Here is a 27,837-nt window from a genome sequence, read left to right on the forward strand (position 1 = left end):
AGAAGCGGGTCCTCTAAACAAATGACATAAGAGATTGCATCAATAAGGGATAAAAGAACGGTTTGTAGATAAGACGCAAAGAGGTCATTTTATGGGAAAAAGGATTCTGTCCGAGATTGCAGCTCCTGCATCTAGACACAAGATGGCATAAAATGACCACCCCACCCCTATGAAAGATAAAAATCTCATCCTTGTTGATGCTCTCTCGTGCGCTTCCATTGGCCCCCATGCTGGCAAAAGGGGCCACACTCCCGGACAGAAAACTCTTCCCCTCATTTTGTTCATGTGAGGAAGAGAGACAATGCTAGCGTAGCTGCTAACATCAGAGCCTAGAGAACCTTCCTTCTCCCAGGAGAAATATCAGGCTTTGAGAATATTCCAAGGGGTCTTTTGACTCCTATATATTTTCAGTTGAGAAATCTGTCTACAACATGACAAAGGAACAGATTCTTTCACCCACAAGCTTACTGGGTCTTCACAATTAAAAAAGGCTTAATGTGTGGACCAACAACAAAGATAAAAATAGCTTAGCAATGACGACAGCTCAGTGCCCACAGTTTTGTAGTAGTGGAGAAGAAACCTCCATGGCCAAATTGCAATTTACACTTCCTTTCCAATTTTAAATCAGTTAAGCAGCATGCATTAACCATGCACTGATTCTTGTAAATACATAAATTATTATGCTATATCTGCAACCACATGCCAAGAAGCTATGGACTTCATTCATGGCAGCCAGTATCAATGAATTTAGAAAAATTGATGCTTCTTGTGTAGTGTATTTGGTTTTTTGATTGATCTTTTAATTGGGCTCACCACCATTAAATCATAAAACAGATTGAAAAACCACATCATCCCCACACATTACATAACAGTAGCCATTTTGAAAAACTTAAACCCTTGGTTCATATTTCCTACCTAAGAACACAATAGATTAAAAACTCACAATAATCAAATCAGGTGGCCTATTTGGCTTTCTGGCTAGAACAATCAAGTGGTAAGATCAATCTAGTACAGGAATTTGGAATCTTCTTGTTTTGTTTGTATCTGAAGATTAAGACAAGTAACAGAAAATTGTATTTGCAAAATGGTATTTGTTACTGATTATACTATTTTCTTCAGCTCTGTTGCCATATTTTTTCTGGAACAAACAGTAAAGTCAAAGTTGTAATAAAAAGGTAAAGAAAGTTCCAATAAAATTCATCCAAGTATAATAGCTCTGAGAAATTATATTACATGAGGAGTGGAGGACAAGAAGATTTGACAAGCTATACATGATCTCCAAGCTGACTTAATACAAGCACAATTACAGTAATAACATAAATCACAGCTCCAAGGAAAACTTACAAGAACATCTCCTATACAAATTAAATATTGAGGAAATTGTAAAATCAAGCTTTCATTGCTTCATGCTCTTAGTAGTATTCTGTTGTAGCCACTAATGACTAAACCAATGCAAAAAACCATGACCAGACGCCCTTCTTCTTCTGTGGCTGAGATTGTACATCCTTCATTGCAACTAGATCAGCCATGTACTGAACAACTTCCTGATGAGTAAAGATGAAAAAAGGTAAGAAAATCTTTTTTTTTTTTTTTTTTTTTTTGGGGGGGGGGGGGGGTCACATTAGCCATAAATATCATGGTTTTAAGCTAAAAGATAGAATGAGCATTACCTGAGCCCCCAGTTTAAGTATTTGTCTCGGTGGCACTTCTAATGGTGTCCCATCTGCATGAAAAACTCTTAGCTTTGACAAGAACCTGAAAGATTCTGGTAGAATTCTTATCTGGTTGTTACTAATATCCAATTCTTCAAGCATCTCAAGATCACCAATTGACCTTGGTAGGGCAGTCATATCCGCAAAATTATTACTAATATTCAATTTAACAAGATTGGTAGCGAGACACAAGTTTTCAGGTAGATTTGCAACTCCATTAAAGCTGATGTCAAGTTCTTTCAGCCTAGAAAGATTACCAATAGTTGTAGGCAATCGTGTAAGTCTGCTATAGTGCAATGTAAGAATCTCCAAGTATTCAAGTTTCCCAATTGCTTCTGGAAGTGCTTTTATTTGATTGAAGTCCAATCTCAGCTCCACAAGTGATGAACAAGACCCAATTGCGTAAGGGAGTTCCTCGAGCTCATTCGTTTCCACATTCAATCTTTTCAAACGAGTTAGATTTCCCAGAGTTGGTGGCAGTACAGTTAAATTGTTTGAACTCAAATCAAGAACAATAAGATTCGTCAAGTTCCTGAAAGAAGCTGGCAGAGAACTTAATCTGTTTGCATGCAAGTCTAGCTCAGTAAGGTTGACAAGTTCCCCAAATGATTCAGGAAGGTTTATCAGTTGGTTTGACTGGATGTCAAGCTTTGTCAATGCCTCGAGGCCACCAATGCTGGATGGAAGAGCCATGATGTGGTTCATAGACAAGTTCAACTCGGTGACTTCGGATAATTTCCCAATTGACACTGGAGGACTCTCAATCTGGTCCATTAACTTTCCTCCAAGGTCAAGAACTTTAGCTCCAGTCTTAGCCAAGGTTTCGATTAAGCCTGCGACCTTCATTAAGTTTAGTTTCCCTGAATCTCCTACACCTATAAAAACATTCCAAATTACATTTAGACCATGGAAGGTACTTCCACATTCCAAAAACATATGGATGATTAGGAATCTAAGTAAACAGAAACCAGACAACAAGATAAAGTGAGATATTATAGAGAATAAATCAATTTCAGGCTGATTCACAGGGATAAGAAGAAGATGCTCATTTCATTAAGAGGGTCTCCTATTTATTCAAATAAATTTGTTGAGATGCTACCAAAATGAGCATCAATTCTACTTGAAGAGTAACAAAACAGACATTTTCAATGAAGAACCACTGAACTTATCCTCGTATAAATGACAACATGGCAAAGATGAAAACTGACAAAGCAAAAACCAGCAAAGGTATAATTTTGACATAAAAAAGACATTAAGAGAAATCTGTAAAGTTAAGAATGGGAATGATTTAAGGAAAACAGATCAATCGAGATATAAAGAAGAACCTTTAAAGTTTCCCTCATATGGAAATCAGTTGGGGTTCCTCATCTTTTCAAAAGAAAAAGGGAAAAGAATTCATCTTTTTCCCCCGTTTTAAATTTCTCAAAAAGCGAAATTTCCTAAATCAAATGCTTCAAAATGAATACCATAGCTACCTATGTATATATGAGGGGAGGAAATCAGATAAAGCAGAGCAATCAGTACTTAAAAAAGAAGAGCTATTAAAAGCAAAGGAAAAAAAAAGGATATAATTTCCATGCTGACCTGCAGGAACTCCACCCTTTGCTGAAGAGCTACGCATCAAAACCCTGGGGACATCTGATTCAGCTCCTTCAATACCCTTTTTCCCATTCAGCCTATGATCACCGAGAACAGCGATTGTTTCACGTTTAGGAACCGAAGTACCCAAATCAAACGGTTTCTGACTCTGGGTATCTCCAGAAACAAACCCAGAAGCTCTCTGAATGAGATCATCAACAGTCTGAAACATCTTGTCAAGATCAACCAAGTAACGAGCCTCTCTACTTTGCTCATGATTCTGCAAAATGACCTTGTTCTTCTTCACTTCCTGCAATACAGAGAAAAGCTCTTCTGGGACATCCTTGGGTCTCTTCTCTCCGGAGATATCCTCAAGCTTCATCTGTTCTTCACGCTCTACAGTTCTGAGAACAGATTCAGCAGCTTCAACCTCCTCAATGGTGGGTCTTGGTGGTAATGATCTGTAGATTCTCATTATCTCATCCACAGTTTCTATAAAAGCAGCTGATGAGTTTTGCTCAGGCGTCACCGCCATCTCTGAAATTGGTATTTTTAGGAATTGGGAATCAATAGGAGGGTTTTAAAAGGTAGAATGGTGTAACAGAGATGGTGGAGAATGGATTTTAGGTGTTAAGAGTTAAGACTCGGGGAGAGGAGGAGTTCTGCACTTCTGCTTCAACAGAAAAAAGTGATTCGTGATTTGTTTCGCTTTCGCGTATATATATAATGGAAGAAAGGAATTACTACAGTACTTCCCTCCTACCGTATATCTCATTCAAAAAAAAATTTGTACAGTGGATGCATGGATAGTATTTTGCGTATTTCTCTGGTTCAATAGAATTTCCCGAGTCAAATGTCATACATAGTTGAATCACATTGACCATCTGATCTTCTATATAGGTCCAACAAATCTTTCCGGTCGAACCAGAACAAGCTCCTAGATGGTCTAATTATAAGAAAACCGGGTATGATCAAAATGGTTCAAAAACCTCCTAAAATTCTAAAAGGAAGGACAACGTTTTCTGGGCACATACGGTATGCAACCCCTTCGCCCAAACACAAGTGTTAAGAAAACAACGCCCACAAGTGGCGAAGTGGCGATTTGCAGAAGAAAACGAAAATAAGAAAGCACACAACGCACAACACAAAGAATTTACGTAGTTCACCCCCATGATGGGAAGCTACGTCCATGGCCGAGCAACAGAATAGATTTCATTATCTTTGAAATGCTACAAACCCTCTCTTACAGCCCTCCTAGAATATATAGAAAATCCCTAACCCAAAAAATACAAAATTGCCCCTAGAGTCCAAAAAAATCCAACTAGTCAGGGTTAGACCAAAACATAACATATATCGAAATAAAAATCGTTTCGAAGGTCTCGACGAGCTCTACACCACTCATCGCCTTTGGCGATGATGTATCCGCTTTTTAGGCCATTTGAGAACGTTTTGAGGCCAAAACAGTCCTCCAAAGATCCACTGTACCACTTTCTGAACCGAAATTAGGATTCACCAATAACAACATGGATGGGCAAAATGACCACCGCACCCTTTGGAAATTCCACCTTTCTATTAGGATGCAATGGTCATTTTGCTTGCACCACATGCACGTAAGTAGTGTTCTTTCTCCCAATTCTAAAACTAGAGAAAAGTGAAAACAAGCTGATTTTAATGGAAAATGACTAATGAGAGTAAAAAACCGGTCAGTGAACCCTACCTTGCCAACCAGGGTCAACCGGAGTCAACCCATTTGGCTGGCTCTTGCTATTTCAGACTTTAACTTTGATGGGTGTTGTCTCCACGTCACTAGTTTCAACCTAGATGAATGTGTTTCTAGATCTGTTAATCTCATCTCATGAAGTTTTATGATGGAGAAGAAGTTAAATCATAAATTAATTAAATATAATAAAATAAGGATATGTGCAATGTGCTGGATGCTTATCTCCACCTATTGCAAAAATTAAATTTATTCTTTTGAATTGGAAATGAAAAAGCAACATTGACTTGAGAAAGGGGGTGTGAAAAGGGGGTTCAAATCAATTCAACACATTTTAAAAACTTGGGAAGGGTTTGTTGCCAGGCTGTGTGGCTCCTGGTGCCAGCATGGCCCAATGTGATTGTATAAACGGGCATCCAAGGGGAGCGGTGGATGGTCATTTCATTGTGTTATGGGAAGGGGTTTGGTGGTCCGCCGACCATGCACTTTCAGAGGTAAAATAGGAAGAGAAAATAAAAATAAAAATAATACGCATGCGTATTATCGACGATTCCTTAAATAAGGGGTAAGTTTTATTCCATTTTTATGGTCTATCACTCCAAGACCACAGTATCAGTTATCTATTTCACAGATCAGAAAACTTTCTTCAATTACTGCATTGATGCTTATTTTCATGAAAATTCTTGGTTAAATTTACAACTCAAAAATAATGGAAGAATCCTTTTACATACATTGGATTCTATTTGATTATTTATTTAACCCAAGTGGGGGGGGGGGGGGGGGGAGGTGGTGTATCTTCCATGTGCTCACTTACACTATTATGGCCATTTTATAATCTATTAAGAATAAACAAAAAAAGTTTCTTTCATCCATGTTAACATGGAGATTGTATATATAATGAGATGAATCTGATTATAGAAGTCTTGAGGCTTGAGGGCAGCAAAGAGTCAATTTATATTTCAACCTTTTTTTTGTTTTTTTACTATTCTTTACTTGAGAATATACATAACTCTACTCCAGTCTAGTTCCGTATAAAAATGAACTTATAATCGTAGAATTGACTCGATCATCAGATTATAAACTTATAATCCCTATCCATTCTTATTTGGGGAGGAACAATTCTTATAATTCTTTGATTCCGTAGACCCAAAAGCTAAACATATGATAAGCTATATGATAAGCTAAGCAGTAGCAACTTGCAATAATTGAATTCTTTCACACACTTCTTTGAAAAAGGAACCAATAAGCTTGAAATGAAATAAATAATTTAAGAGAAAGAAAGAAAAAAAAAAAAAAAAAGCAAAAAAATATTCACCATATCCACCTTTATTTTTAAGTGAAATCATGCTTAATGTTTAAATATTAGGAATTTTTTTTGGGTACTAAAAATGGATGGTTCTCAGGTTACTAACAATTATATATTATTCACATGAGACATCCAATTAGTTATACTTTTCTATGATGATAAGTCATTTTGCTTTTAGTATTTCAATAATATTAGTTCTTTTAATCTATATTGAATGAATAATTTATGTAGTGTAAAAATATTTGGGAGTGTCAATGGCAGCCAACATACATGTATAAACTTCCTTTTTCTTGTATTTGACTGACTTTTTTTGTATACAATTTTAAATAGAAGCTTATCCTAATTAATCTAGGAAAAGGCTATAATGTTTCTTTATAAAAAGTGTGACATGAAAGTAAACTTTTTTTATAAAAAAAAATTTTGCTTTTTCTGATTTTCACCTTCCCTACCCTATGAAGTAGGTACCTATAAAAAAAATATTCTTTATTTTACGTTTTCAACAGGATTGAATTATCCTTAAAGATAGACAAAAAGAAATTATCCTCAAAGATGAATTATAAAACTCTCTTGCAACCCACTAATCAAGGTCATTTGTCAAGCTTTATAATATAACGCCATAAAATCCTTTTTCTCATATTTCTAGGCAAAATAGCAATTTTTTGTTAGTAGTTTTGTTAATTTCACATTAATTTAATTAAATTAAATTAATTGTTTTAATTTTATTCTAATGTGCAGATTTATAAATGATAGTTCCAAATTCATCCATTTTGTCTCTCATATAATTCCCTTTCACCCATTACTTTGTTTATTTAAGAATAAATCAAGAATGTTCTAAAATAAATATTTTATAGAAATATATATGGTCACTGACACTGATGTTGATAAATAAACAATACATATAGTTAATCCAAAAGGTCTTCAATTTGGATGGTTTGGATTAGCTTCGGGCAAGGCATAAAACATGCAATTAGGCTTTCAAACTTGCACCAACCTTTTAAAGAAAAAAATTACAATCACAATAAAAATACTTTTGTTCTTCTAATATTGGGCATGCAATTCTCTTATTTAGTGAACTCTTTCTAGTTAATTGTTTGATTTTCTTCTACCTAGGCGTTGTTTGTTTCTAGGTAAAACCTATGAAAAATTTTCAAATGAAATATTATTTTTTTGATCAAGTTTTCCTCCACCTACAATGAATAAGATCCCATTCACCGTGACACAGGAGATTGCATCGAAAAAGTGTTTTGCGAAGATACTGAAACCCTATAGGGGGTTTGTGAACACCTAGGATGATGGGTGAATTATCTTCTATGGGTGGAAGAAAATTCTCCTTATTTTTTAACTTCGTTTTAACATATAGATTTGTGTTTTATACTTGAGAAAATGGTATATTTTTTTCACTGAAAATTGGTGGGGGATGACTTAGTTCACTGATATCCATTATAACTCAAATTAAAGAAAAAGAAAATTTTTCTCCAAAGACTATCTTAGGTTCTATTTGTTCCATGTAAAAGAAAATTTTCAAATGAAATCTTATTTCACAAGGGGGAAATCACCTCATGGACTTTTCTTTTATGACTCATCGAATAAAAATAAATGACTCAACTTGGTGTGATTTGCTCAAGTTGATTTGAACCACTAATTCAACAACCCTACTTTATATCCTTATCTCATATTTTTTTAGTAATAAAAATAAACATACACTAGAACTTTAAGAAGTCAGTTACATGTCAAGATATATCCAAATTATATTTAGTATCTCTAGTAACAACAAGAAGTAGATAAGCAAGTTCAATATTACATTTATCCTTCTTGTTAATACAAAACATTGAAAAACATCTCAACATCTAGAAAATCTCCAATGGTCATTGATATGAATCTTGTGTCACTCATTTTACCAAAACAACACAATCAGTCCAAATGTCGACAACCGATATTTAATGATCGAGCTATTCGCAATTTTTTTGAGCAATCCCCTTGCCTCGGCTTTTTATGCACTCCTTGTAAAACCATAATCCATAGAAACAACAATAAAATTTTATTACATATAATTATTGAGGACCAATCAGTCTCATAAGATTCAATGAGAAAACTGCCATCACATACTATAGTAGCACAACCAAGCTTCGTAAGTTTAAGGTAATCGGTTAAGCCCAAAGGTTTAATCAATGGTGATGAAGTTGCAGTGCAACAAGAAGGAACAGTAAGAAGCTTAAGATCAACTAACCATAGGGGTTGGGTGGACAGCCTGATAACAAACACTGATTTCTCATTTGCCATAAGAAATAACAAGTGATAGAGAAAACCCCAAGAAAGATTATTAGAAGGAGATAGTAGTAATTGATACAATAAATCAAAAAGGAAAGAGGCCTATAGATATTCTGATCGAAGCCCCAATATACTTGTTGTCCATAGTCTTTTACAAAAGGGACAAACAAGAAAAATATTCCACCCAAAAATTAACAAAATCCCTATTGCATTTTCTTTTTTTTATTCCAACCACCGCAACCAAGGAAAAGTGCTAGAAATGTTGTACCAAGTCAAAGTGCCATTTTTAGGTTTGAAATGGGAGTGAGAAGACTGGATGAGGGAAAATATTTTGTTTTAAGGATTCTCTTCCATAGGGATTCCTTATTAGTTAATAATCTCTATCCCAAATTGAGAAAAAGCGAATTATTATGAACAACATTCGAACGAAAATGTAAGCCCTCTTTTGATTTCAACATACACATTTTGGGCCAAGATATCAATGAAAATTTCTCTATAACCTCTAGTCTCACCCCTCCAAAAAGAGCATTAATAGAATCCAATTGAGAGTATATAGATTTAGGGATTTGAAAGCAGGACATAAAATACGTTGGAACAAAAACTAGAACAGATTTGATTAGAGTGGATCTCCCCGCTTGAGATATAAGAGGAATTTTCTATTTGGCCAGTTTATTATGAACTTTGTGAGCAATAGAGGTAAAAGATTGGCACCGAACCCTGTTGATAAACAAAGGTGCTCTAAGTAAGAAGAAAAGAACTCAAGATTAGTTCATGCATACATGTTTGTGTCACCCAATTCATTCAGTCATCTACAACTGTGCAAGAAATATCAAGATTAATAAAAAAAAAATTAAAAAAAAATTGATATGATGTGTCTGACACTCATTCTTGAAATAGATTCTAAATCTAAAATGCATTCTAAAGCAAAAACATAGAGAATAATTGGGTCTTAAATACATTCTAGACCCATAACTCTATTCGTAGAATGCACACCAAACACATGCATAAATTTATGAATTAAATTAATAGTTTTACTTGATCTGATGGCAAACCTAGTCAGTTTTTAAGTTTTAAAATTCCAATTGGAGGTCTAGAACTCACAAACACATTTTAGAGCCTCTTTGTTTTTTTTTTTTTTTTTCAAGGTTTTTTTTTTTTTCTTTCCGAGTGGGGTGTTTGCTAACTTAATAGTCCTAGCCAATCTTTTCAAATAGATTAGCCTAAAGGAAATCCATAAGACAAGGGGTAGGACAAAAAATTAAGAATTTTCTAGAGAAAATTACCAATAGATGATTCGTTTGGAAATGTTTTCCCAAATCTGCTCCAAATTTATGAAACACATACAAAATTATTCTTTTTCAAATATGAGTTGATTATTTTAAAACTTCGATAAAGGAAATCTAAAACTCAATCATATCTGGCTAATAATAAAAAATAAACAATTCAATTAAAATATTAGGGAAAAAGAATGTTACTTAGTCGCGTGGATCCTGACGCTTAGACACAGGAACACGCAAAATTACCACCACACGCCTTGTGAAATAAAAATCCCATTCATATTGATGCTCTGCACATGTTCTCATTGTCCCCCACACTAGTGCAAGGTCACGCGATCAGACAACAATCGTTTTACCAAAGTATTGTTATCAAAATGTGAGGTACTAACTATTAGCATTATGAATTATTAATGTTTTAGTTAATTTTAATCCTTTTTATTTCATTATTAAAGTTAAGTTAATCAAACAAATTCTAAAAAGAAAAACTTTTAAACCTTACAAACTCCTAGTAATTTTCCTACTTTCAAAAAGCACAAGATCAGAAGCATCCATTAGTGCGTATCTTTGTTAAAGTTAATTAATCTCTTAGAAGATAAAACCTACCTTTACAGTAAATCCTGATTCTCATAATGAAACACGTGGTCATATGGGCTTCACACCTCTAGAAGGTTTAGGCGCCAGGGCCTAAGAAATTTTACCCCAAATAATATGGAAGACTTTAGGACAACTCATGGAGTGTTGCGTGCAAGAGCCCATCACCTAGTGAATGGGCTCTTCAGTTCTATAAACGCACGTTTGACATTTTACCTGGGCCTTTTATGGGCTGGTCTGACATAGTAAGGCAGTTTTAACTTTGGTAACAAGAGCACTCTCTTTATCCAGGGGAACTCAGTGGAGACTACTTTTTTGATCATAGTAACCTTGTGTAGACACCTCATTTTGTCCCATTATTAATGGATCAGGCGACAATGAGCTTGGTATTCTGAGGAATATCGGGAATTGTTTTTATGGCTCTGGAGGTTCTTCATGATCCCAATGGCGTTCTAAATCATTAAAATGAATTTAAGAATAAAACTGTATCATGATACTTATGCTTTTAATATATTGCATACCTAACAGATAGAAGTTTGGTTTAATCGGGCGGACCAAAGTGCCCAACACTTTCCCTTAGTCCCAGTTTCGCCAACAAGTAGGGGTGTAAATGAATAGCCGAAATCTGTTTCCGTATCCGCTTAGCACTATTCGAATCCGTCTGAAAGCTAAACAAATGCGGATACGGATAGACTATAGCTATCCAAAAAGCTATATTTACATGTAAACGGATAAAATATCCGATCTGAATCCTTAGCACTATCCGAATCCTTCTGAAAGCTAATCGAATGTGGATGCGGATGCGGGTATAGCACTATCTGAGCCAAATCCGATTTGTTTACATCCCTACCAACAAGTAGGCCCCAACCTCCATGTGTGCCACGTGTGCACTACTATTTGTTTAAACATAATCTCTCTCTCCCTCCTCGGGGAAATAGGCTAAACAAACACTATAAAACACCCAATAAGCAAGTTCCAACCTGGCCCATCAATCCAAACAATTGCTGGCCCAACCCAGTCAAGCCCAACATAGTGGGTATTTTTGTTGAATAAATATGTACGTTTTATTTATTTATTTTTTTTAAATTAACAGAAATGAACCATATGTTGTAATTACTAAACTCAAAATCTTCATAGGCCAGTAAGGGTGTCAATCGGTCTGAATCGGGTATTTGGTTAAATTCCACAGAGGCTTGGTGTGATACAGAACCAAACCAAGAATTGAATCGATTCTGAAAATTGGTACACAAATGGAACCAACTTGATTTAGTTCGGTTTTTATTCGATTTTGAAAATCGGTTCTTATACAGTTTGGTTCCGATTTATGTAGGAGCATATTCTATAATATAGTAATATTATATAGTATAATATATTAGTATTATAAATTTAATAATTCTATTAATAATATATTAATACATAGAGTTCCTATTTGGTTCAAACCGACAGTTCCTAGGATGAATCTGGAATCGAACGAAACCAAATTAAAATAACATACTTAAAAACCAAAATTGAACCGAATTTAATTCGGTTTGATTTGGTTTGGGTTATTTGATCTGGTATGCACCATTGTTTAGCTGTTTCTTTGAATTTATAATTGATTTCTTGAGCTTAGTTTTAGCTCCTAAAGCATAATCTCCTCTCTAAAATCTTGATGAAGGAGCATTACGAGGGTCAGTCAGCTCTACCTGAAAAATAATTTTTTTTACACTTTTTGCCTCCTATTTATTTTATTTTATTCTTTGTAACCACCTCCTATTTATTAACTGTAACCGTAATGACCCGCCAAGTGTTGGTATTAACAAAACTCTTCAGCTGTTCTTCTTTCCCTTTCTTGTTAAGAATAATCTACAGAGAGGTTCTCTGAGCAATGGGGTGGCCCATGTTCTCTCACAAAGATTTTTATTTATTTATTTTTCTCTTTACTTAAAGGAGAAAGTTTTCATACACGGCTGTGCAAATATAAGCTATGCCGCTTGCTCATAGGTACTTTTCCCCAAAAGGGAGACGTCGCTAGTTTGACTCTCCCCCCATCAGATGTTAGATATCCTTATTTCCCCCTCCTCTTGTGGCCACCCTCTCTTCTTGAAGCTGGGAGCTTGGGACACCACCTTAGCTGCCCTCTTGGGTTGTCACCCCTAGTGGCCTATATATGGGCTCCGGATAGGAACTAATTGAATTATACCTTGTAATATTGATTTCTTTGTAGATGATGAAAATGATAGTAAGAGATTACTTGAATAAATTGATTAGCAATCTTAAGATAAGTAGTGGTGAGGAAGTAAGAATTATTTTTTTTCTTTAATGAGAAAGAAAATAAAACCACTAAGTGATGAGATGTTGGGATTTCACTAAAGTAGTGATGCTATGCATTTTTGAAAAGCATGCTAGATTAATAATGCATTCCAAGAAATTATATCAAATGCAACCCTAATTTCAAAAACTCTACAGTAACATATCAAACACTTTCAAAGTATAGTTGTATAGTTCATTCTCTGTAACCACGATTTATAGCTGGCATCTTTAATGTGTGGGGTGCCTGAAACCCACAAATGTTGAGGTTGAGAGTATGAAATAACAAATATACATTAAATAAATAATGGGACCAAATATTTAAGATTATGGGTGGAAAAGGCTGCGTTTGGTATAATTTTTTGGAATGCAATATGGACCTAAAATGTGTTCTAAGAATGCATACCAAATACAGCCTAAAACTTTTGCCTTATTTTTTAATCATTAATTAGATGTGCAAGCAGGTTAAGATCCAGTAGGTTAATTAATTAGTAGATGAAGAGAGATTTATAACAAAGACGTGTGGTATCAACACTCTGAAATAAAAAATAAAATAAAAGAAAAAAAAAATAAAAGAGAAGCCAATTAATAATCACATAGGATCACTTTATGCGAATTGTGAGTCAATAAAAAAAATAAAAGAAAAGATATTTATTAATCTATTTACAATGAAAGTATTTGGTTCCATCAAACACATTAGAGCAATGTATTCTGGTTAAGAGGTCTCTATCACAACAATGCCTAAGTTGATTTCATATTGGTTGCCTATGAAAAAATATTGACAGAGGTGCAATTTCTTCTTGTTCATTTTTAAAATATCATAGTACAAGAAAAAGAATGGTTTTTGTGAATTTTTATTTTCCATGTGTGTTGGGGAGTTATTGAGTTATATTTTCACATGAGTTTCTTCAGGTCTTTAGTGTCTTTATATACTCGAGGAGTTCTCTCCACTTAATATCTTAAGGTTCTGGGTTAGACCTTTTAACATGGTAGGGGTGTCAATGTAGGACCGAGAATTGGACCAAAACCGACCTGTTAGGGATTAGAATGGTCCACACATTAGCTTATTGTTTTAGGCCAGTTCTACTCTGATTCTCTCAAAGGTTTCAAAACTGACAGACCAATTAAGAACCGATCAAATTAGAACCGTTTCAAAGTTAAAAGAGGCACATTCCTAACTCTAATCATGTATAATTCAAGATTTGTAGAGGAAGACCCGAAGGCAGAACTTGGAAAGAGAAGTCCTACCTACACTTGCGATGACGACTGTTTTTGGGGTTTTTTCTAGCATCCGATGAGAAAAAATAGAGATCAGGATTTTGTTGATGAGAGCTCAAGGTGCTAATATGAAGATTTCAAGGCAATGAACCATTGTTGGCTTTAATGAAGATCACTTGGGTGACTAAAGGTTTTGTCCGAGAGCTGAAGATCCTGAGATCTAAAGGTTCTGTTTGAGAGTTGAAGGTCCTGAGATTTAAAGGTTTTGTTTTCTAGTTTTGAAATTTCTATCCAATGGACTGAAGCTCTATTGTTTGAGAGTTGGTTGCATTATATGTTACGATATACTTTTTTTTTTTTTTGTGCTAGAATTTAGCCCAATAGGGGTGACCTACAAGGGGCCCACTAGAGACAGATCCACGAAGGGACTAGGATAATATACCCACAAGGGATTAGGAGGGGCAACGAAGGACCAACACTTATTCTAGAAAAGACTTGATTTGCTGCAAGCGATAGGGGAGGGGTCTCAAATTCGAGACTAACATACTCCAGGAACCACTACGACGAGTGGTTCCAACCACTGTTAGCAAAAACGCGTTTAAAACTCTGTTTTAAACACGTTCCCATTTTTTACCGTTTTAAACACGTTTTGCCGTATGCTTCCCAAACATACTATAAAAAATGGCAAACGGCAAGCATTCCCATTTTAAACACGTTTAAAACACGTTCCCTTTTTTTTGACGTTTTTTAAGACCTTGGACTTAAATGACCATATCTCTCTCTCCCGAACTCTGATCGGCTTGATTCTTTCATTGACGTAAAGATGACTCGAAGGGCTACATTTTTTATGATATAACCTTAAACTCAAAGTCAATGCATGGATACCGGAAATAGAAGCATGTATTTCAAATAAAAATTCCTCAATTTATATGAGAATAGTGGCATTGTTCTGGTTCCTTTTTTTTGAAATATAAACGTTTAAAACGCGTACCGTCCGTTTTCCATTGTTTACCGTTCTCTATTTTTTTGATCGTTTTATTTGACCGTCTGTTTGTAATTTTTAACCGTTTAAAACCCGTACCGTAAAACTCCATTTTATTATCGTGCCCATTTTTGCTAACTATGGTTCCAACCATTAATCTTAGACCAATGTTCCAAGAAAAGACCAACATTTTAGGATATGCTTGAAATAAAAACATGGTGGCTTTGAGTTGTAATCTAGCCTTGTACTATCAATGGATTATCGACTAGTCTTTCATCGAAAATCAAAAGGTGTGAAGTAGTCGGCACAAAGATTAGCTTAGGAACTGTCTAATTAAGCAAGGATTTCTAGTTCCATTTCATGAATTTAGGCTCATCTCATATTAGAAGCATAACATTTCATCTCTTAGGTTACCTTTGTCAGAGAAAGTGACGTGTATATTGTTTGAGGACCACACGATGCAGTGTACTATCTTAATAAAAGACAAATGAAAAAAATAAAAGCAAATGTTTCAAAATGAGAATTTTGAACATTATAACAGTGCCTGGAACCGATTAGGAACCGGATCCGACCCATCCATTAGTTAACAATGTTGCATCTCAAGTTTAGAACCAATTGTCTCACTAGTCCAACTCTGGTCCTAACTTTTTAGGGCTAGAACTGTTAAGGAACCAGACAAATTGCCAAGACTCAGACTAATTTAATCCCTTACAATATGGTATCAGAGCCTATATTATTTTCCTCATTTTTTTTTTCCACTCATGTAAGAGGGTGTTTTTTTTTTTTTTTTTTTTTTTTGGTAAGAGTAAGAGGGTGTTGAGAGTTATAGAATGATAAACTCATATTGGTCTAATGCCTTGAGGTTTTTTATTCGTACTTTAAACTACTCCCCATGTTGTTGTTTTGGTTTGTTGTCTTCAACGTTTCAACCGTTGACCACCCCATGCTTTGTGTTTTTTTCAAAAGCAAAGAGTCTTGTAGTTCTTTTGTTCCACTTGAAAAGTGTGAGAAACTCCTACTAGTTTATATATACTAATAGAAAATATAAGGGATAAATGATCTAAAGGAGAAATATCCTTCTTTGGGGATCTCGGGCACACATGCGCACGTGCTGAGTTGGGCCGTGGTGCAGTGAGGTTGTGAGCCCTCCTATCTTTTTGGTAGTTGGTAGAGGTGTGGATCACTTGGGCTTAGTTTTATATTTATTATTTTTATTCGTGAGTTCAAGTGAGTTGGGCTTGGGCCCAGACTTAATCCCAGAGTGCACTAACAGTGGACGTTACTTCTTTGAGGAGAGTGTTATCTCTGGCACGAGTGCACGACTCAGCCCTACATTGTACCAAATTCATTGTTTCGAAGTTCTTAAGATCTAAAGATTGGTTTACTCTCCTCTACTAGTGGATACATTTTTTACGTAAAGATAAGTCTTATATTCTCATTTGTTTATTATTTTACATCTTAGTGTTACAAACCCGCATCAGTTTGATACCTTAAAGTTTTGTATTTGACCCTCTAACAATGTGAAAAACAACTGATAAATGAAAATAGGAGAGGATTCCCCACGATCCCACTAAGGGGAGGAATTTGCTATATCAATGGTGGTAATGAAAAAGATATCATCCACATGGGCCTCACATATTTAGAGTAGGAGAGAGATAATAATAAAAAATTCCAAGTAAAAGGGAAATAGTACTCCGTTCCCCCCCCCCCCCCCCAAAACCCCCCCCCCCCCCCCCCCCCCCCCCCCCCCCCCCCCCCCCCCCCCCCCCCCCCCCCCCCCCCCCCCCCCCCCCCCCCCCGCTTTTTGTGTAAAAATACTAGAAAGGGAGAAAATGAGCACACCAATGAGGTTATGCAACGAAATAGTTTCACATATAATAGGACAGCAATGTCATTTCATATGATAGAGAGAGAGGGCGCTAAATAAAAAATTCCAAGAGTGAGAAGAAAATTACACTATGACATCGTGGGAAAGTTTTTTCCATTGAAAATATTGGAAAATTCAACTCTGTATTTACAAAATTATAAATTTTGGTTTGTAGAAATGTAGACTTCCAAGAAAGTGTCTCACACTAAGTCGTAGTCTTATACTACTGAATTAAGTTATTAATTAATAGAGGGGAATGACGATTATTGTAGTGGTTCAGTTCATACATAATCATAGTTTTATATTGAAATATGATAAAAATTATTTGGTTGACCTAAGAAAACCTCTTACCGGTTCAATTAGCTGGGTTCTTTCCTCCTAAACACTAACCGTCTAACCTACCAAATCCAATTAATGCTATTTATATATTGGTATTGATTTATAAGTTGATCTCATTATGTTTAATCGTTAGTTCAAATTGAAAGAAACTCATCCAAATTTAACCCAGGTTGATGCAATTAGACCTAACCAGAAAAAGTTAAACAAGGGCACTTGGTTTTGAGGCTGGATCAGGTTCTCGTACGAGAACCATTCTCATACATCAGATCCCATGTAGATGAAATCTACTCACTCTCTTGGATTCCATCTGTGCGGGATTTGGCGTACGAGAACCTAAACCATTCTCCTTGGTTTTTCCTGAAAAACTAGGTTAAGGGCAAACATTATACATTAATTTAGATGGATACTAATATTCCGATTGAAATTTTTTGAACCAAAATTTAAACCAAGTTGGTTGATGCAATCGGCCTAATCTGAGAAAGTTGTAAGTTTTATGAATTAACAATGCAACAGAATAACGATAGCAAAAGAAAAACGAAACAAAATCACACACGCAAAACACAACTATTTTACATGGTCCACCCAAGATGGGTTACGTCCAGGGCAGAACGATAAACCAGAACTTCTACTATTCTGATGAAGAAATTACAAACCCTCACACATACCTCCTTACGAGATCACTCACTCTATACAATGTTTTAAGACACATTATAATATGGAGAAACCCTAAATCCCAGAAGTACAAAATTGCCCCCAGTATAAACGTCTCCAAAAAAATTCGGAACCGTCTATTGGGGTTTCATGCAAGAAGGCGGAAGCAATAATCTCACATCGGATATAAGTAACGCTAATGTTGAGATTCATAAGCAATTGAGTATCCTCAATCTCCTTAACAAGCTATCTTTTAAGGATAAGTTCTACCCAAATCCCTAACAAGTCTAAACCAAGGTTGTGATAGACGGACGTGTCTTAGGAAAAGTGAAGACAAACCAGGCTAGGTTGAACCATCACAAACAATATATATAGATAGTCTATTTTTCTTATATACTAAATAGAGTATAATTAACAACAGCGGGGAAATGTATATACAACTTTCCAACTACAACAAAAACATAAAAAGAAAAAAAAATAATGAAACTCAAGCCACCACAAAACAAAGACACAAGTTAACTAATCACAACCACTCTTGATCAGTACAAAATTTTTTAGAAATTCATCACTAGAGATGATGATGAATTAATATCATGACTTTAAACAATCCTTCAATTCACAAGGGAAACAAGGATAATGCTGCCATGTATTTCCATGTAACTTCAGAATTTTTACTGCTTTATTCTTAATTGATGATTGCCCAATATTAACATAGTGTACCAAAGCCAAGAACTTCTTCACAGATCCTAAAACCAACATCTCCTCTAAAACCTTCATTGATGGATGTGAACTGCAAATTAACCAGAAAATCTTCATCCCAAGCTTAGTTGCAGCATCTGAAACACGTAATATCTTCTTAGAAACGGATGCAATTCCTAACCCATGTTCAACTAAAGCCAATCTTCCCTCTGCACATTCGCAAAGCAATTTGAGCAACAACAATATCTTCTCACATTTGGATCTATTTGAATCTGGAAGAAGCTCAATTAGAACACAGATTGCGCCGGCTTCAATCGCCTTTAATCGATTCTTTTTCGAGGTTCCAATGATGTGAACCAGAACATCTAGAGCATATGTAAAGGCCTTGCTATTGATGATCTCATCTGATAACAACTCTAACAGAGATTTTAATAGATCAATACTCTGATCTTGAACAACCCAACTGAAATTATACTCAACTACTTTAGCCATTTTCCTGAAAATGGTAACTGTGTGAAGCCTTCCTTCTGCACTTCCTCGTTGAAGCATCATTGCCATGGCTTTGATGCATTCAGGTTTTGGAATCATGATCTGAAGCCATATCGTTTCTTCGGAAAAGACTAATTGGTCTAAGATAGACAAAGCTTCTTCACAAGCTCGAAATGTGATGAAATTATCAGATCTATGCTCATAAAGTGTTTGAATAATTATGTGACTGAGTAATTCAACACCTCCTGATTGAACAAAATCAGTTTGGGTTTCATTACCCAATTCTATAATTGATCTGAGCTTCTTTAGTAAACTTACCTTGAATGGTGTTGACTGGATTGTGGAGAACAGAGAAAGCAATTCATCATGCCTGCATGAAATTATAATGGGTCCCTGCAACTGCTGTGATGATGAAGAATTACTAGATTGAAGCTGATGGGCTTTTTCTTCTTGCCATGAAAGAATAAGACGCTTGAGGGTATGGTTAGGTGTGATGAGATCAAAGTTGTCAATGATCTGATTTGTTGCAGGGCAAGTATTCTTCTTGTAAGTGAAGAACCATTTCTCAATGTTCTTCCTTTCATATGTCACACCAGTGGAAATTGTAACTGGGTCTTTCATGACTTCCATTGAAATGGGACACCTGAAATATAGAGGAATCTCCATTGAAAGATCTGCAAGTTTCTTCTCTTTTTCCATTTGAAATAATCTGAATTGAAACAGAGAGAAGGGTAAGGAATACTACTACTACTCTAAATATGGATAGGCAGATAGGCAGAGGAAGAACTGGAAATGATCAAAGTCAAACACATTAGATGCTCTTGCAAGTTGTAACATGGATAGATTAATTGGTTCTCCATAAGCATACTTTTGGAAGATTTGAATTGCATTTTTTTTTCAAAAATTTTGAGGGGAAATTAAATAATTAAGCATCTGGGTTTTGACTTTATAGAGATGGGTTTCAAGTATAATACTTTTTTATTCCAAACCATTTTTATTGATACTTTCAAGCTGACGTTTTCAATAGATTTACTTAGATTTAAATTCAAAACTTCCAAAAAACCGGCGACTGACTGCGAGGAGATATGTAATTACTAAGTAGTTTTATTCAATAAGATTAGCTTACCAAGACAGTTGAGCGGCCATTCTCTGTTTTCCTCTCTCTCATTTGAACCGAAAAAGAAATAAAATTAGAGATTATTAGTTATTACTTATTACCATGCATAATTATGAGAAAATTATATATTTTTTCTTTTTAACATTAATTTTTATAATGAATAAATATATATAGAGGCATATATGTTCTATCAATGCAAATATTAATTAAACTAGCTTGGATATTCTTAGGGCAAGAGATCGTTACTTGATCGTGTGGCCTCTATGTCAGCATTTGGGTCAATGGGGGAGCACACCTCGGTATCCACCCAAGGAGACAGGTGTTCTTATTATACGACAACAGATTTTATACTTGGCGTATACGGGTCCTTTTACGTGTTTGTATGCTTAGTGAAGTATAACTACCACTTGGTGTGGATGTGTTAGTCCATGTGATAGAGGACTCTACATACATCTCAATGGCCAAATTTTAGTCTAAAGTAAGCAAGGAAAGTTCATCAAAGTATGATTCAAAGTTTTAGTAAAATGTCATCAAATGGAGATGAATATAAAATACAAAAATGACATCTTTTGTAATTTTAGTTACTTCCACTACTCATTTTAAGCTGAAATCATACCAATGAGATGACATCTTTTGTATTTTATTCTTATTTCCATTTGATGACATTTTGGTAATTTTACTAAAACTTTGAATCAAAATTTGAGTAACTTTTCTTATTTATTTTAGACTAAATTTTGACTATTGAGATATATGTGAGGTCTTTTATCACATGGAATAACTCATGTACTATCAAATGGCAAATAGTGAAACATTATAATTCACTAGGTATTGTGATAGAGAAGAAAACCGTACACAAATTTATAGGTATATATCAACTCAAGAAATATTCACAGTGTTTTGATGAGACCAAATTGAATCCAAATAATTGTAATAATTAAATAAGGGTTTGTTTTGAGTTGAATAATTTACTTAAAAGACCAACTCACATCGAGTTTTAGTTAATTGATGTTTACCCCAAAAAAAAAAATGTTTTAATTAATTGATTAAATGGTTAGGGTGGAGAAGTAAAACCATTGAACAATAATATTGTATAGTTAGAAATATAGAGGGGACAGGGGAGGGGGGAGGGGGAGGATGTAAAAATAGTATTTTTTTTAAACTACTTTCCTTTTTTTGGCTATATTAATGGGATGGTGGCTGTGAAACGGCACCACTACCTCCCTTTAGCTAGTCAACCCTTTTACTTATTCTGGCATTTATAGATATATATATCATGGCACATGAGATTGGCTGGTTCTGCTTATACTTTCTTTATAGAATTTAATTTTCTCAATTCCCGCCCTCTCACATATACGGTTTACACGACCGTGTATGAAAACTTTCTTCATTTTGGGGAAAGTTTTCATACACGACTGTGTAAGCCGTGTATGTGAGAGGGTCTCTCACAAAGAGTTGGAAAAGTCATAAATTCCCACCCATTAATTAATGCCTTGAAACTCCCTCCCTCTCACATACACGGTTTACACGACCGTGTATGAAAACTTTCTCCATTTCTTTTCTTGGCTTGGCTTTCTTCTCTTCAAATCCTTAAACCCTTTTGTGAGTTCTCTTGTTCCATGAAGATAGACTTGTTCTATTTGAATCTTATCATTAATTAAATTAATAATGAGGAGGTGGTGCTTTTCTTTGACAAAACAAAATTCATGTTTGAGTCAGTTTGCTTAGGCCCTTTTTTCTTCTCTTTGGTTCTTGATTGGGCTCTTATTTTGTTTGGTAGAGAATAGAGAGACATATTTGTAGACTTGTTCTTTTCATTTGGGTAAGGAAAACCACACTTTTCATTATTTTTCTACTTAGGAAATTAATCGAGTATGTTATAGTTAAATTACAAGAAATCCTGGTCATTGTAGGCTTGATTGGTTGTTTATATGCGAGAATTCTTCATAAAAACATTTAATACTAGAAGTATCATCAAAGCTAATAGAAACTTAATACAAAAACAAATCAAATTATGGTGAACAAGTTCCACAATAAAATCTTCGTTGATCAACCATCATAAATTTTCCTTTACTTAACTAAAGAAAGACTAGAAGGCGAATTTGTAAGGATCGAGTTTCCCTTCACCCACGGTGAAGAGAGAACATCATAGGCCATCACATTTGACCCTTTGATTGCGTATAACGTATATCAGAACATTTTAGAATACAGAATTCCTCTTTTTCTTTTTCGGTTCAATATTTTGAACAGATTTTGGAGGTAAGGAACTGTGACGTGTTTCCTACCACGGGGATAACCCCTCCTGAGACTTATGGTGATCTATCTATATGGTCTAAGCCAGGGTCCCTATACGCTGAAGCTGTCAAGTTCGTACGAGGCGCTATAAGCGTTTTAGGAGGGTGAGACGATAAGACAGACCTATAGCGGAAATGGATTGAATCTGCTTGTGGTTTGATCTGAGTTTGTGCCAATCCAGATGATATGCTTAAAGCCCCTTTGTTTGGGTTAGCACTCAATCTCGAATTGAACAAGGGTTATCCCATTGAAGGTTTCTGTTATTTCTATTCACTCATTTTGTTCTTTTTTCTCCTGCGTTTTTTTCTTGGTTGAATATTTGCGATGGGGGGTGGGAGTTTAATAATGAAACTCACTATATAGGAGTTTTTTTTTTTTTTGGTAAGAACTATACAGGAGTTTAATCATAAGGTCACATCACCGTGGATGAAGAGTTTCTCTCTCCATCTTGAGAGAAAAAAAAATTCGTCCAGTTATAATGCCCAAATAAAGATTGTGAAGGCGCATGTGACATGCCACTTTCAAATATTTTTTTGAAGACACATGAAGATAAATGGCGACTCTTCTTTAAGCCATAAATAAGGCCTTGTATGCCAAGTTTTTGGTGTCTTAGGGAACTCACAATATTGTTGCAAAATTCCCTCCTATTTGGCTTCAACTTCCAAGCAGCCTTCTAAATGCATTACATAATGGTGGTGATTCAAGGGAGAAGTTCTTGGACTCCATATTACTCCCACCTATAAAATGTAAACAAATTGAAATCCTTAATAAAAGACAAACTAATTTATAATAGTAAAATTCAAGATACTAACCAAATCACACTTGTGCAAAATTAAAATATTGAGTGAGTGATTTAAGAATTCAAATTCACAAAATGGATTTATTGTTTACTATAACAAACGTCATATTTATGTCCTTAATTACAGATATTCTTATTTTTGGAATGAAATTTTTTATGAAATATCTAAAATTTATACAAAAATGGAAATTCTAAAATTCACCATAAGATATTCTTTAAGTCAACTTCTTTTGCATATTATATGTATAATTTATGTTTTTATATGACTTAAAAACTTTATACTCATTTTGTTTAAAAAACATTGTCCATCTTGGTCGGAGAAATAAAAACACATTTTTCAAAAAATCATAATTAGTACATGATAGGTAAAATGACATAACAATGGAATAAGATGTGAAACCATTACGACCTTTCCATTATCTAGCTTGGATATGCTTTTATAATATTCCTGGGTACAACCCTAAACTATATTGGACAAGAGATCTTTACTTGATCGCATGGTCTCTACGCAAGCGTCCAGGCCAATGGGGGAGCGCACTTGGGTATCTAATTGGGAGCACCCTTTATAATATAAGGATGAACTCTTATATATGATATTGTTGATTTTTCTATTGCACTTAGATTAACATGCTCTAATGGTTTAGGGTTGTATGATCGAACTCCAAGCCATGCAAAGCATTGATGAAGAGCATAATTGAGTTCTACTTCATTATAAGAAAAATCTTACTCTCCAACAATCAGATATTAAGAGAAGACCCAAAATGGAACAACTTATGCAAAACAACAATTTGTTAGCAAGTTATTAATGGATCTTAACCAGTTCTTACCAAGATTCACAAAAGGGATTTGGCATTCACCTAACAACATCTTTCACGTTGTTCTACATATTTTTTGGGCATGAGATCGATGCTTGATCGCATGATCTACACTAGCGTCTGGACTAATGGAAGAAGATGCCTGGGTATCCACCCAGGGGCAAGGGCATCATTTCACGATGCCTTGTGAGAGGGCGTAGGGGGCACCACCAAGCAGAGAACTTTTCCCATATTTTTATATTTGGAGAAAAAGAATATTATTCAAATTAATGAGAAAATGAGAAAATAAATCTAAATATTTGTCAAAAAACCAAAAAAAAATGTCAAATCTTTTGAACGGCCGATCAGGCTAGGTTTTGAGCCTTGGAAGATAGCTATTGGAGATCATAAAGTTGGCAAAAAATTAATTATTCAATATATATGTTGCTAAGGACTCGAAGTTATACCGACTTTTAAAATAAGATGAAAGTCCCAGACAGATTACTCTTATTGCTGACTTTTCTGTTTAATTGTGCTTAATTAAAATGCCTAAATTATGGTTGTATAGTCTAAGAATACAAACTACTGATGCATATATGAAAAATGTCTATCTTTAATCGAGTTACCCATTTTCAAACTGAATAAAGAACTGACTAAATCATACTCTTTTTAAATTTTTAATCGTGGATGATAAATTCTATTTGGGAAATTTACACATACCACCCCTGAGGTTTGACGAAAGAATATTTTCACCCCTTAGTTTTGGAAAATTCTGCGTACCCCCCTGAGGTTTGCAAATGGTAACAAATAAGTCCATTCCGTTAGTTCTTGACTAACACTGTTAAAAATTAGACTTAAACTGACGGAATTGCCCTTCTAAGAAGAAACAAAAAAAAAAAACATCAAAACCTGCAACTCATCTTCCCCAAATTGATTGGGGAAGATGAGTTGCAGGCCTCAAACCTCATTTAGCTCATGCTTTTTAATTTGACCACTGGGGGAAATTTTACTTAAATATCTATGGTGCCTAAATATGGCGTACTTGTAAATCATAATAGAGAAGTATTACAATAGACATGAGAAGGGATGTAGATATGAGGTTTGAGTTGGGTGGCGGTGGGCATGTTCTAGATCTGGACACCGGAGTCAAAGATGGGGTTTTGGGTGGTGGAGGTGCGGTTTGTGGATGTGGTGGTGGTGAGAAATTGGATCTGAAGAAGATGATTCAAGAGCTGGATTTGTCCGATGTCCCTCGGATCTTCATCTGCCCCATTCTCTTGAACCCGAAGTTGAAACCCATTTTCTGATAACACCCTACAACAGAGGCATTTGAAGCAACGAAGAAGATCAGGGTTCCTCTCCATCTCCCATTTCTCTTATTTTTTTAATTGTACACCTCCGCCCTATCTCTCTTTCTCTAATTTTTTAAGATATGGATGTGGGCGGCTTGTGGCGATGTTTGGTATGCCAGTGCATGGATGGTGGTGTGATTGCGTATGTGGTTGCAACAACGGTGGCCATCTGTTGGGTGCGAGATGTGGCGGAGAAGACTGGAGAGGATGGTGGCGGGGCTACAGGGGAGCGAGAGAAGGAGGATTTGAGGTGGTGGTGGCGGTGGCAGCGGCGGCGAGGGAAAAATAGCAGAAGGAGAAGAAAAAGTAGGAGGAAAGAAAAAGAAATGGGTTGCTCTACACTTGGTGCTTCAATCTTGAAAATCTGTAAAACCACTTGGTGCTTCGTTTGGGGAAGATGAGGGGAAATCGAATTGCAGCCTCTGGTACTGTCTCAAACAGCTTGAAATCTACAGATTTGGTGTCGTCTAGGTCTGCTGGAACGATCCAAAACACCACAGCTCTAGAAATCAAGTGGTCTTTGGACTATAGATTTCTGAAATTGAAATCAGCGGTAATCACTTTAGGTCTGCCCCAAGTGCAAATGGGTTCAATCGAAGGGGTTTGTCCTTATGGTTTTGAAACCCTTATGGTTTTGAAACCTGCAACTCATCTTCCCCAATCAGGTTTTTTTTCTTTTTTTCCTTTGTAAGGGTAATTTTATCCATTCACCTCTTTTTTATTTGGGTTTTTCTTAGAGAAGGGCAATTCCATTAATTCAAGTCTAATTTTTAACAGTGTTAGTCATGAACTGGCGGAATGGGCTTATTTATTACCGTTCGTTTGCAAACCTCAGGGGGGTACGCAGAATTTTCCAAAACTGGGGGGTGAAAATATCCTTTCGTCAAACCTCAAGGGTGGTATGTGTAAATTTCCCATTCTATTCATTTTTCATTTTTTTTTTTGGTAAAAGGATAAAATAGATTTATTAACAGAATAAACTCATGTCTTCTGTAACAACATCTACAGATGGACAATGATTGAAATTGGGCCAAACAGTCCTATCCGTTACAGACTGTGCCCTCCTGGCCAGGGTATCTGCTACACAATTAGCAACCCTTGGAATAAAGGAAAAAAGACAAACATCAAGGTAAGTAACAAGATGCCGAATATCCTCAATAATAGGACAGATGGAGAGGGGAGGTCGCTTGGAAGAGTCTTGAAGATACGAGATGAGCTCCCGATTATCACTCTCCACCAACATCTGATAAGTTCCTTCAGAAATAGCCTCAAGAAGACCTTCCCTCACTGCAATTGCTTCACATTCAATGATACAACTGAATCTGTGTTGACTTGAAACAGCAAGCCGAGGTTGACCCAGATGATTACGCAGAAGAAATCCAACTCCCCCAAACTCCTTACCAGGCACAAAACTCGCATCACAATTTAACTTAAAGAAGCCATGTGGTGGTGGACACCAAACCTGGTTCACGGTCAGAGTTACCGGGCCTATTGCAACACCATTTGTGTTACGCAAGGGTACCTGGGAAGTCTGCCGCGTTGCTGAGAGGAATTCATCACATGCCTTCTTAGCCCCAATTAGGACCTCAATTGGAGAAGAGACCTTACGACCAAAGAGATCATCATTCTATTCGTTTTTAATGTGTGGAAAAAGTTTAGTAGATTATGGCCCTAACAAGTAAGGATTTTTTTGTTGGTGAAGATATAAAAAGTTGGCCCAAACACCTAAAGTAGTATCCAAATTGAACATAAACTGAGTAAAAAACGAACAATAAACTAAATATGAAACCGAATGCAACCGAACCAGGTCGGTTCAGATTTGGTTTGAAAAAAATTATCCTTTTCGGTTTCGTTTTCCACATGTTATATCTTGAATCGAACCGAAATGGAAAAACCACTTTCCAAACCAACTGACACCTTAATTTTTGCAATGTTGCTTCCTGTTTGGCTTTAACTTCCAAGTAGCCTACCAAATGCACTACATAATGGAGGTCATTTAAGGGAGAAGTCCTCATACTCCATTTTATTCTCACCCATATAATGTATACACATTGAGATCTTTCAATAAAATATAAACTAATTTACCAATAGTAACTTCAAGAGATGAACCACATTACAAGTGTGCAAAACTAAAGTGGTTAGTGAGTACTGATTAAGAGTTTAAAATTTGCCTTTTTTTAGAAATTCACAAAAAGAGATTTGTTGTTTATTAAAACAAATGGCATATTTATGGCCTTAATTACAAATATTCATTATTTTGAATGGAAATTTTTTAGGAAATCTATCCTAAATTTTATACAAAATCTGAAATTCTAAAATACACCATGAAATACTCTTTAGCTTAACTTCTTTCACATATTATATGTAGGGTAATCTTCGGTAGCACTAGGAAGAATGAAGTGGATTATTTTACTATGACTTTTTTACCCATATTTTTCATTCGTTTTGTTAAATATGTTGAGGGGATGGATATTGGATAATGAGAATCTCACAAAGTATA

The 27,837-nt window shown here is 35.5% G+C and overlaps 2 protein-coding genes across 3 annotated transcripts; both read right to left on the reverse strand.

Moving 5' to 3' along the window:
• Window positions 1–1,168: 1,168 nt before the first annotated feature.
• Window positions 1,169–3,897, reverse strand: LOC122663699 (plant intracellular Ras-group-related LRR protein 5-like). 2 transcript variants are annotated; one of them, XM_043859327.1, is made up of 3 exons: window positions 3,297–3,897; window positions 1,671–2,581; window positions 1,169–1,544 (listed from the first exon to the last, which is right to left on the reverse strand). In XM_043859327.1, the coding sequence occupies exons 1-3, from the start codon at window positions 3,823–3,825 to the stop codon at window positions 1,443–1,445; spliced, it is 1,542 nt and encodes a 513-aa protein (XP_043715262.1). In that variant the 5' UTR covers window positions 3,826–3,897; the 3' UTR covers window positions 1,169–1,442. The 2 variants fall into 2 exon arrangements, with proteins under 2 accessions (XP_043715262.1, XP_043715261.1); XM_043859326.1 differs by having other exon boundaries at window positions 1,671–2,587.
• Window positions 3,898–18,292: 14,395 nt separating this feature from the next.
• On the reverse strand, window positions 18,293–19,682 carry LOC122665112 (E3 ubiquitin-protein ligase PUB23-like). Its single transcript, XM_043861179.1, has one exon. The coding sequence runs from the start codon at window positions 19,680–19,682 to the stop codon at window positions 18,387–18,389; it is 1,296 nt and encodes a 431-aa protein (XP_043717114.1). The 3' UTR covers window positions 18,293–18,386.
• Window positions 19,683–27,837: the final 8,155 nt, after the last annotated feature.

This window comes from Telopea speciosissima, chromosome 6 (genome assembly GCF_018873765.1).
Source record: "Telopea speciosissima isolate NSW1024214 ecotype Mountain lineage chromosome 6, Tspe_v1, whole genome shotgun sequence".
Lineage (NCBI taxonomy): Eukaryota > Viridiplantae > Streptophyta > Magnoliopsida > Proteales > Proteaceae > Telopea > Telopea speciosissima.